Raw genomic sequence first — 11,641 nt, 5'->3', positions numbered from 1 at the left:
TAGTGAGAATTTAATTTCCCTCAATTAGCTGAGAGCAGTGGCACAAAACAGACTGTAGAGGTCAGTAGAGGCTTTCGGCATATTCCACAAAATCTTGGTCCACTATTAATGTGCTGAAAGATTAGAGATTATAATATACAGTGCTTTGATGAAGGTACAGTATAAAAGATGTCTTACATTAGTGAATGGTCTGATGTCAGTGACAGTATTAAAAGTCTTTGTGTAATTCTTCTGCACTGACCTTGAACTCATATTGCCGTTGGTTCATTTGTGGCCTGACTGCTCTCTGAACTATGGTTGGCAGCAACACGCCGTATTTACTGTCATCTGACGTGGATAACGATGATAGTGGTTATAAAATGAGAAAATAATGGTTTAATAAATGTCAACATAGACCTGCATGGTAGGAGAATCCATTTGAGCTTTGTGAAATCCAACTATTCAGGCCTCTTTATTCAGAAATCTGTTTTCTCAGTCAGGCTGTTTCTCAGACTGTTTGAGACAAACAGCTGAACTGTACTGCATACTTTACCACCCTGCTGTGTTGATCAAGAGGGGGAGGACAAGAAGTTACCTAAAAGAGCTGACCTGCTGTGTTGGTCTCTATGGCAACAACTTGGAACATGTTAGAGACGTGGCAGTGCCAAACCCGTGTTTATATGTCTGACTTTTAAGTGGCATTTTAGGAATTAACAAGTTAACTGTGCACAGTCAGTGTTAAACATCAAAAGGGGTAGTTTACAAATGAAGCACCACGTTTTAGCAAAATTCAAATATTTATTCATAAAAATAGACAGTTATTTCCTGTACAAGACCACAAAATGTTCATGAGTAAAAATTGTAGAAAGGTGAATTAATTTACCCCCACAGTTAATCTTTATCATTTGTACATTTAGCTGATGCCCCTAAATCACACACACACTCCTGCTGTTTCAGTTTGATTCATCTTCCAGTCAGCATCTGTTGCTTATACTGTCTCCTGGTTCAGCAGCTGGTGAGAGTAGATGACATCTTCATAGTGGTATTTCTCTGCTATGGCCATGATGGAGTCGTGACACCTGATTTTACTTAGAACCTTCAGAAGTTCAACCACAGCAGACCTACAGCAGAGGCACAAGGTTACAAAAGCACAGTCACATCAGTGTTTGTTTGTTTTTTTTTTTAAATAAACGCACATCATATACATAAATTTACAGATGACATAAAATTGTCAGTCACATTTTGCCACTTGAAAAGTTGTGAAGCAGAAATGCGTCAGCAGTATCTTTAAATATTAAAAGTTAAAAATGCGATAAAAGTCTACCGATTTATTGTGAGATTTTCCTGCCAAGAGTATTTAATTTAATTTTATTGTGGTCTCATTACAGTCTCAAAACCCTTGTCTTTCCTACAGAAACACTTGTTGTTTTATTACCTGGTCTTTGGATCTTCAGGAGGCTGCTGTTTGCAGATGGTATGAACGTTCTGAACTATGTGATTTCTAAAATTGTGGAGCTGAGGCAAACACACACTCTCTCCTTTGAACCATGAGAGTGGCAGACTGTCTGCTATCTACAGAGAGAGAGAGAGAGAGTAGTGTGAAGACAAAGACAAAACACACGATCAAGGAATAGAATACAGATAACACCAATGATGCACATATTCTGTATTAAAACCATCCATTTAAGTACCTTTCCGCATGCAGCATTGGTGGACAGTGTCTGACTGCACAAGGTGATCATCAGGTAGCGGTTCAGCAGTTTGTCCAACATCAGTTCCTTCAACAGAGACTCAGGAAGGAGCAAGTCCCACTTCCCCATGTTACCTAGCAGCTACCAAACACAATACAGACTCAATTAACTAAGGGCAGCTGGGAATTTTTTTCTTCTGCCCACATGGAAAAGCTGAGACAACATAAGGCTTTTAAGTGTTTTAAGCAGTACCTTTACAGCCGTCCAGAACTGCTGATCCCTGAAGTGACGCTGAGGAGACGACTTGTCCTCTAGAAGGCTGCATTTAAGAAAAGAACGGTATAAATAAGAGATTATAAAGACCACAGAGCTTCATGATGCCATTTTGATTCATCAGAAACGACAATTCTGTTCAATGATCGAGAAGAGAGCTGGAAGTATTTGAGTCTACACAGTACACTGGAAAAGGAGAAGAAGATGGACAATCTTATGTTACCCTGTTCTTAACAAGGGTGGCACAGAGGTAAAGCACAACCTGCTTTCTCAATGATAGAGACTGAAATATTCACTTAATAGTTCAACTCTAAGACAAAGGAAAGAAACATACTTTTTGGGGTAGAGGGGGATGAAGATATCTTCGTCTACACAGCTCCTCAGCTTGCGGACCACAGCTTCTATGAAAGTCTGAATGGGACACATACACACAGGAAACACAATGAATCTTACATGTGCATTGTTATACTGTACATTTATATACATACAATACATAATGACATTGGTTTTTATATCATGTCTTTTTATATTGCTCTTTTACTGTAACTCAAAAACTTAAAACACAAAATTCAAATGAGAACTAAAGCAGGAGGATTTCTGTGTTGATAAATATATATAGTGTACGCTTCATGTGTTGCTTTACCTTGACTGGCTTACTCTGCTCTCCTTCGAAGATGGAGTAGTCCTCCCTCAGTCTGTGACAAACATCAGACAGGCAGACTGACTGTTTTTGGGATACGGGATCCCACACCAGCTCCACATAAGCTGCACAGACACACAAAGATAGCAAAAGCTTTAGTATTTGACATATCTGTAGTCTAAACCAGACCAATGATGCTGTGTTGGGTGATTGTTCAAAGGCGGGGGGACTGTAAGCATGATGAGCGGCTCAGTGGAACTGGTGGCTAACTAGCTTTTGAATGTGGAGAGAAATGATACTGGAGCAGGCAGTGGAAAAGCAGAAAGCAGAGAAATACGCAAAAAAACTGCATTTTTTACAGCCCTTACCACTCTCCATGCACTCTTTTACTTCACTTTGCAATTTTAAGTGTCTGGACAAGTGCAGATAAGAACGTGTTTCAGAGAGAAGAAGCACACTACCAGTTATTTTGGGGACAACAGTCTTTTCTATGATATTAGAAAGCGTCTGTCTGTCTGTGTGCTCAAGCTCCTCATGGCCATGTCCGTGACAAAAGGTCTCCACTGCTGTGAACCATGGGAGGTTTTCAAAGTCTCCGCTGACATCCTGAAACACAGACAAGCACAATTACTGCTATCATATCATATACTGTGCAACAGCAGCTGTGTCTATGGATAACTAAGCCTCTGTGTTTCTGTGTGTCCACATATTTAGTACCTTTAAAGGGTTCCATGGCAGAAGCTGATGCCTAATGATGGGGTTCAGCAGTTTGGGCAGACACAGAGAGATGTAGGCGTTGTGGTAGGACTCCGAGTAGGATCCTCTCCACTCTTCAAAGCGAGACAGGATCTTTTTAACGTTGTAGAAGTCATCTTGGACGTCAGAAAACACGGCCTGGGACTTCAACAGGATATCAGCTGGAGTGGAAGCAGTGACAGAAAAAGTTTATAAAGTCGGCCAGAACATTTTCTTGTTTTTTTCTACAAAGGATTTTCGTTATGTTACAGCATAAAAAGTGGAAGAGAAACAGAAAAGCAAAGTTGCAGTCAGTAGAATGCAAACTGATGCTGTAGCGTGGGAAAATCTTACTGTGTCACTCTATAGTGTTACAGGCGCACTGTCAAAATAAAGCTTTGATTGATGGGTTAAAGTATATAACATATAGAGTCAAACTGATTTAACATGGCACCTATTTTCTTTTGCAGCTGTTCTTCGTCCTCAGGCGAAGGCTCTGTGTCTTCAGGTAGAAAGTCATCTTCAGTTTTAACACCAGTACCAAGGTCACTGCAACATATATTGACAAATATCAAACCTATCTGCTTAAGAGTAAAGTGGAATCCCTATATATATATATATACACCAGTGTGCACATACATCCTTTTGTAACACAGACAGAGAATATATTTAACATAATAATATGAGACGGAAATTTTATCTTGGAAGATATTTTTATTAAACTCACCTCTGAGTTTCTGTTCCATTGGCTGAGATTCCACTCCTCTCATCTGTGCTATCTACAAGCAACATCCAGCTAGATTAAATATTACATCCTGAGACATACTGTACAGATACTTTTATTACACATGGACGCACAAATGTCACTCACAGCTGAGCTGCTGCAGGCCATCAGCCTGCTCCTTAATCTTCTCTCGTCTCTGAGCCAACAGGACGTCCATATGGTCAGACAGCAGAGTGTGCAAGTCCAGTTCCAAAGAGTTGATCTCAACAATCTAGATTCAACAAATGGCGATGGGATTAACTGACTGATATTGAGAGTAATGAAACTAAAAAGGGTAAAAATTATGTACTGTCTGATCGTTCTATTTGAGTAAATATATTTTAGTATAGGCTACTGATATTAGTTTTATTAAGAACATGACAAAGATAGACACAGAGTGGGATAATATTCTGTTCAAAAATTAAGTTGTCGGTGTTCTCTCATTGACAGTGTATATAATGCTGGCCTAAAACCTAAATCTTAGTTAGCTAGGAGTACGTACAACTTTAGATGGAGAATAAGATAAAACAAAAACATCTATCTGTTGTATAATATGTGTTAATATCATTACAAAAACATTCAATATAAATGTATCATCCATCCAGCCATACATTATCTACACCGCTTAATCCTCATTAGGGGCGGTAGGGGCGGGAGTTTATCCCAGCTGACTTAGGGTGAAGGCAGGGGACACCGTGGACAGGTCAAAGACAAACAATCACACTCACTTTTACACCTACGGACAATTTAGAATTACCAATTAACCTCAGCATGTTTTTGAACTGTGGGAGAAAGCTGGAGTACCCGGAGAAAACCCACGCATGGACAGGGAGAACATGCAAGCTCCATGCAGAAAGATCCCAGGCCGGGACAAGAACCGGGGATCTCCTAAATGTGAGGCGACAGTGCTAACCACCAATGCACTGTGCAGCCCTAAATGTATTATAATCAAACTAAGAAAATGATCAAATAAAAATAAACATTTGGCTACAAGCACTTACTGCTGGGCCCTGCAACCTCCTCTCACAGACAATCCTCACTCTCACAGAAATACTAACATCATCTTTGAAAGATGACAAACTTATTTATCATGTCATATATTTGCTTTTATAACAGTTCAAAAACTCATGCATTAAATTCTGACCTTCTCCTGCAGACACTCCACCAGGTTGTGGACATAGAGGGTCATAGTCCTGTAAAACTTCAGCTGGTGCTCTGATGAATTTTCCTCCAGGTTCTCCAAGGAGGTTTTAGCACTCTCAACGTCGCCCTCCATCCTCCTCAGGTCTGCCTGCCGTGCCCTGTGTACCTCTTTCAAGGAGTCCAGTCTAGGGAAAACAGAATGGAAATTAGGAGGAGGTTTAAGTGTGAACATTTGCACATTTTGACAAAAACACATACTCTTTGGCAATTTGGCAATATGGAGCAATACCTTAGGGAATATTAGTGTGAATTCAGATTTATTCATGAGTCCAACCCTATTATATAACTAATGTTTCAAAATCTAATGGTGTGGTATTAAGACCAAATACAGCTATGAGAAACTTACTGTCCAGTGATCCTTCTCTTGACCATTGAGACGGTGATGGGTGGAAGAGTCTTCGGGATTCTGACCCCTGCTGATCTCTTCTTTGGTCTTCCTTTGTTTCGCCTGCTGCTGCTACAGCTGCTGTAGCTGCTGGACTCACTGCCAGATGGGCTCTGAGGAGCAATTTGGAGGATAAAAGGGTGTCAAAGATGCAGATACACTAAACAAGACAGCAACACAGGAGAAAAAATAAATAAATTACACAAGATAGAGAAAAGATTAAAATCACAAAAGCATGCTTAGAAAGAGAAAAATCAAAAACAGGTTGCTTAGTAGACCTTCCTACCTGTTCACCTGGTCGTCTCTTGACTCCTTTCCCAATTTGTGTCTCCTCCCAAAGTTCCTGCTCTTCCTCATTAGATCCTGAGAGACTGCCATCACTTCCTCCTAAATTACACAAAAATACACAAAATCAAACACTACACATTCCCACAATTTCCCTTAAAGTAAGCACAGCTATTTAGGCAAGCCTCTTGGGATGTAATCTTTAACTCCTTAACATACAGCTTTTTCCCTTTTATTTCAGTTTATGCAACTTAAATTAAACTATATATAATAGGAGTACTATCTTATTCAGTCTGCTTTATATTTTTGCACTTTCTCTACCAGGAGCAAACAGTCATATTTAGATCAACTCAAGATATTTATATAAACAAAGGGAAATAGTTGTTTAATTGTCTTGAGCATGATTCTATGTAAATTTATCATCTGTGATACATTTTCAGCATGTCTCATTTTCCTCTGCCCCTCCTCACCCTATGTGTCCTTTCTCTTTCTCTCACATACCAAGCTTTTCAGCAATCCTCTCCCTGATGCTTTTTAATCGTGGGGCAAACTCAATTCTTCTCTCATGATCATCTGGCTCATCATCGTCATCATCGACTCTTTCATCTTCATCTTCCCTGCTGTAGTGATCTGGAGTGCTGCCAGCCGAGCTCTGGCCATCTCTACCCAGGGGAATGTACTCTTTCCGGGCTCGAGTGGCACGACGCTGCCTCCTGGCTGCCTCGATCGCTTCGGCATTAGGGATAATTACTGTAGCCAAAAACAAATCCACACACATGAATGAACAAACACGCATGCAGATAAACACACAGTCAATGGGCACTTTCCCCAAATCATGCAGCCCTAATGAGCAATGTGTGCACATGCCAAAACCTTTAGGGAGCACCATCTGTGGATTAAAACAACCAAACGCACACACTCTCTCACTTTTACACAGACATACAGTATACACCCACGTTAAAACATACCTCGTTCAGTGGCAGAGCAGCTGGAGTCTGAGGCTGAGCTAGCTGAGGGAGACCTGCCACCTCCTTCATCACTGCCATTGTCATCGTCAACATTACCACCACCATCATCATCATCCTCATCACTATCCAGACTGTGCAGAGACTGTGGTGAAGTCTGACTGCCATAATCTTTCCTGGGAGAACTAGATGATGGGACACCTCGACCACCTGAGGCTGTGAAAGTGCAGAGGGAGACATGAAATTACAAAAAAATATGATGACATACTGTCATTAGGATAACTACCAATTAAAGATGAAAACTTATTTTTTCATATATTGTAGTAAGTGCATAGACTCGGTCATGGCAAGATTGTAATCTTGACGGACGGACACATTTTCAAAAGTTGTCTACACTATACCAAATTTGTCTCTGTTCCTGTCCTAATGTTTTTCCTACTACTCCATGAATAGTTAAATGCGTATTATACTACAATGCATGTTTAATCAGAACATTCACTCAGCTGCACATTTAGTAAGTACACTAATAGTGTATATCAAATATATCAGAGAATACATCTAACCACAAACCTAAACGTTATCATCTTTTTTTTCTTCTAAACATTATCATCTTGATGAGGGCAGGATGTATTGCTAGGCTGTTGCATTAGATGGCTGTTTTACTTGGATGCACACATTCATCAGTTACTGTCACATTGCTACTTAGTACTAATTGTGCAAATTGGTGCACTCCTGTGTATGTATAAATGTGAGACAAATTAGAGGGGAAACCTTAACCCTTGACCTATTCAGTACAGGACCTTCTGGCTCCATACATCACAAAGGACCACTGAATGATTTAATGAATATGAAAATAATGTAATCTTCAATCACCAGATCTCAACTCTGAACATCTGTGAGAAATTTTGGCTTGACGAGTTGAACAGTGCTCTCTGCCAACATCATCAAAACAACCAATGAGCGAACATCTTTTGAAAGACTGGTGTCCCTTCAGTCCAGAGACTTGTAGAACCAATACCAAGGCAAACTGAAGGTGTGCCCCAGCACCACACTAGAACATTTGGCATTAGCGTTTCCTTCAATGTGCCATACATCTGTAGATATTGTGCCTGCTGAGTGACCCTGTTCATATTTTACAAATGCAAAGTGTATGTAGTGTATGTATACCATTAATACTCTAAATACCTTCATTGTCTTAACATGCTCCAGTCTTGAACTTACCTTTGCTATGGGTTGTCTTAGCAGGTGGAACCTCCTTCTTCCTAACCTGGAACAGCACGGCTTTATCTGATGACTTCTTCAATTTAAATGTTGATTCTCCAGCTAAAACAATAACCAGAGATACCTGAGATTAGAGCATTCACCACCAACCATCATCATCCATCCTTCAGCGAGGTCTGTTGGATGCCCAAGTGATGGAGACTATGTAACTGGTAACAAAATCACATACCAACAAGTCAGATCAAATACATTCTGTCACTGTATCTTTGCTGTTCATCTTCCCTCAGATTAGGGCACTTTAAGATTGTCTTTGTGTCATACATTTGTACACATTTTTTACATAATAACCCTTAGTCACCTTCTTTATCGTCAGAGAAGCTAAGAATGGAGTTTGTTTTCTTCTTAAGCCCATCTTTCTTCTTCTCCCCTCCTTCTTCTGTCACTTCCAAGGTCTCCCCGTCTTCTCCGTCACTGCTATCCGGCTTCGGAGGCGTCGCTTCCCGCTTTGAGCTGCATGAGATGCCGCGGGCCTGTGCCACTTTAGATGGTTTATTTACCACAGCTGGAGAAGCTTCCTGGTCTTTGTCTCCATCACCGCTGTTCTTCTGTTGGTCCTCGTCGTCACTGGAGCTGTCTTTCCTCTGCCGAAAGTTTCTTCTGGGCTTCTTGTTGAACATTTCGCTCCACTTTTCCAAAGAGACTGAAACTGTACACTAGACGTAAACTAGACGTAAACCTGTGCGTCACAACGTAAAATGTTTGAAAATGTCGCAAAGCAGCCGCAAAGCACCACGGACAATGTAGTGAACATAGAAGCCGGTATGTCAGGGGCTAACCAATTGAAACAAATTAAAACTTATGCAACTTTTAGTTATTTATTTTTCACTGTGACTTGCAAAAAAATAATATATGGTAGAAAACTGTAATGTCAGAGCTCTGCTGTTTATCTCTTAAGTCACCTGTTTTACGACTAAGTAACTATACTATTTAGGAGAAATTAATAATTTATGTCTTTTGCATAGGATACTATTATAAACAGTGACATTAACTAAGACTAGTTAAATATAAGTGCGTATGAACATCTGTGGGCAACATTAATATCGTCACAAACAACGTTTGAAGACTGCGGCTAACCATAGTCAAAACAGGACTTCAGATGAAGAAGTGACCGTAGTTACCGTGTTGCTTCCTCCCTTATCTTTCTCCCATCCGCTCTCCCATCAATTGTTCTCATTCTCCATCTGTTCAACTTTTATTCCTCCCTTTCTCTCTCCTCCCACCCAGCAGTCCGTCGGTCGGTCGGTCGGACGTTAACAGCGCCCCGCAGTCTATGATCAGTCGTCGTCAGCCATGTTGTTGGTGTGACACACTGAGCTGTCAGCAACAGGTTCTCTGAGTGCTAACGCCAACCAAACTGAACATTTTCCCCGACAACTGGGGCTCTCTTTGGATACTAAACTTCACGGTGTGTCCGGGAAAGCGTCCAGAAGTGGCGGAGGATCATTTCAGGCCCTTCGAAAGCTCGGAAGTTGGTGTTTTTTTGACCGTAGTGAAAGAGGTACGCACGCGAAACTGCTTATCTAAGCATGAGTGTAACTTTGATATTGTCATGTTAATGCTAATATTGACTACTTTCGAGGTCTCACATGCGTTGTAAGTGTCTCTTTGCTTATTTGTGTTTGTTAATGCGTGTTTTAAAGCTTGGTAACATGAAAGAAAAGTTTTATCTTTGACGGGGTGATGCTTGTCTGCTGGTCTCTCAACAAGCAGGAGTTGGGGCAGCTAGCTAAGTTGTGTTTTCATCAGATGCTGGGTTTACGGGCAGATGTGAGGTATTATTGGGACTTCTGTATAGCTGGGGAGTTTGTAAAGGCAGATTTGCAGGAAAGTCTATTAAATTCCTCTCGGTTCAAACTAGTTGAGCAGGTTGCAGGCAGGTCCCAGTGGCTGGTGACAAGTGATCAGGGAATGTAACCCTATCAGTTCATCTACAGACACATCGAGCTCAAACACATCTGAGATTGTGAATACAGAAAAGCTCAATAAAGTGCACTGTTATTTTTTTTTTAGAAAATTAAATGTTGGCCTAATTTGGACAGACCTCTATTGGGTCTGAAGTTTCCTGACAAAATCACAAATGACAGTAAATGAGCATCACTTCCAGCACCATGAAAAGTTACAGGCAACACAGACAGATAAGACTGATGTAATATTACATTTTTCATATTTTTAGCAGTGTTTCACAACTAATATTTGCTAAGATTTAAGCTTACTGACTATAAAGTACGACCTGTCCAGGGTGTCCCCTGCCTTCTCCTGAGTCAGCCGAGATAAGCTCCAGCACCCCCCCCCCCCCCCCCCCCCCCCCCGCGACCCTAGTGAGGATAAAGCGGTGTGTAGAGAATGGATGGATGGATGGACTATAAAGTACTGTAATGCATAGTTTTAGGGCTGATACTCCCTTTTTTAGCATCTGTTCTTAAAGCTGAACACCATGCAAAGAAAAACACTTTTCTAATTATTTTGACAGACATTGTGTTATGTGTCACTTTTTTCTTGGGAATGACTATTTTTGCATTTCTTTTCCATCCAGCTTTTTCTTCTATGTCTGGAAGATATAATTAGTAGTCCAGAGCATATCAGTAACACTACAATGCTTCAGACAAGTGGTATTTTGTGACAAATTTTACCTTTAGCAAAAAAACGATGTAGATGTTGCACTCAGACATATTTTTGATTTTGATATTTCGATTTATTATTCAGCTCTACTTCAAAGTATTCTGTGGTTCACAATTATTGACGACTATGAGCACAGAGAAAGGATTTCAATTTAAATATAGCAAAAAATGTCATATTTGTTGTTGCATTATGCCTTTAATCATCTTTGCTTCAGTATTTTCCTACACTGCACTCTGTTGGTTAAAAAGCTACCCAGTAGCACAAAATACACATCATCAGCATCATTAGTAGTCCTACCAGTGATGTCCTCTCCAATGTAAATCCTATGGTTTAACAGTTGTTGCCTGGCACTGATAAGTTGACTAATTTGGTGTTCCTTTACAGTGAGGCTCAGGGGTTTAATATTTTCAATATTGTTGTGAACCTAAAGCACTATTAGACGGTTTCCCTGGAAAATGTAAAAGGGAGAGTGATACAGAATATGCTGGAGAGCAGTGGGCATTTTACAGAGCTTGATGTAAAATGCATGTTGAGTGTAGCTGCTGTTTTCTTTAGAAAAAGCAGAATCCACCAGTAATGAAGCCAGTAACATTTTAGTGGTCAGTATGTTTGTGTTTAGATGTACATTCACTATCACCCACGTACTGTGTGACGCTTGGACTGAATTCTTGACAAGCTGCAGTTCATACAGCAGCTTACATTATTTCCATCCCTCTTGCAGTAGTTGTGTGGTTATTGGTCTAATATTGGTTTGGCAGAGTGTGTATTTATCAGATGTAACGTTCAGTCATTTTATCTTTATTTAAGCTTCAGCTAAGTCGA

The 11,641-nt window shown here is 40.4% G+C and overlaps 2 protein-coding genes across 2 annotated transcripts in view; one reads left to right on the top strand and one right to left on the bottom strand.

Moving 5' to 3' along the window:
* Nucleotides 1-757: 757 nt before the first annotated feature.
* On the bottom strand, nucleotides 758-8,997 carry gcfc2 (GC-rich sequence DNA-binding factor 2). The gene is made up of 18 exons (XM_022193577.2): nucleotides 8,499-8,997; nucleotides 8,141-8,242; nucleotides 6,923-7,135; nucleotides 6,456-6,704; nucleotides 5,956-6,056; nucleotides 5,631-5,782; nucleotides 5,226-5,409; nucleotides 4,190-4,313; nucleotides 4,046-4,097; nucleotides 3,773-3,867; nucleotides 3,301-3,500; nucleotides 3,045-3,189; nucleotides 2,587-2,708; nucleotides 2,278-2,354; nucleotides 1,923-1,989; nucleotides 1,671-1,811; nucleotides 1,415-1,551; nucleotides 758-1,100 (listed from the first exon to the last, which is right to left on the bottom strand). The coding sequence occupies exons 1-18, from the start codon at nucleotides 8,815-8,817 to the stop codon at nucleotides 968-970; spliced, it is 2,613 nt and encodes an 870-aa protein (XP_022049269.2). The 5' UTR covers nucleotides 8,818-8,997; the 3' UTR covers nucleotides 758-967.
* A 431-nt stretch (nucleotides 8,998-9,428) lies between these two features.
* Nucleotides 9,429-11,641, top strand: part of itsn2b (intersectin 2b) — a 35,650-nt gene continuing 33,437 nt past the window's right edge. Inside the window, 1 exon segment of the mRNA XM_022193575.2 lies at nucleotides 9,429-9,698. The gene's annotated coding sequence lies outside the window, so the exon portion shown is untranslated.

This window comes from Acanthochromis polyacanthus, chromosome 2 (assembly GCF_021347895.1).
Source record: "Acanthochromis polyacanthus isolate Apoly-LR-REF ecotype Palm Island chromosome 2, KAUST_Apoly_ChrSc, whole genome shotgun sequence".
NCBI classification, from domain to species: Eukaryota; Metazoa; Chordata; class Actinopteri; family Pomacentridae; genus Acanthochromis; species Acanthochromis polyacanthus.
Note: the sequence above shows the minus strand (reverse complement) of the source record. Positions and strands in the feature narration are given on the sequence as shown.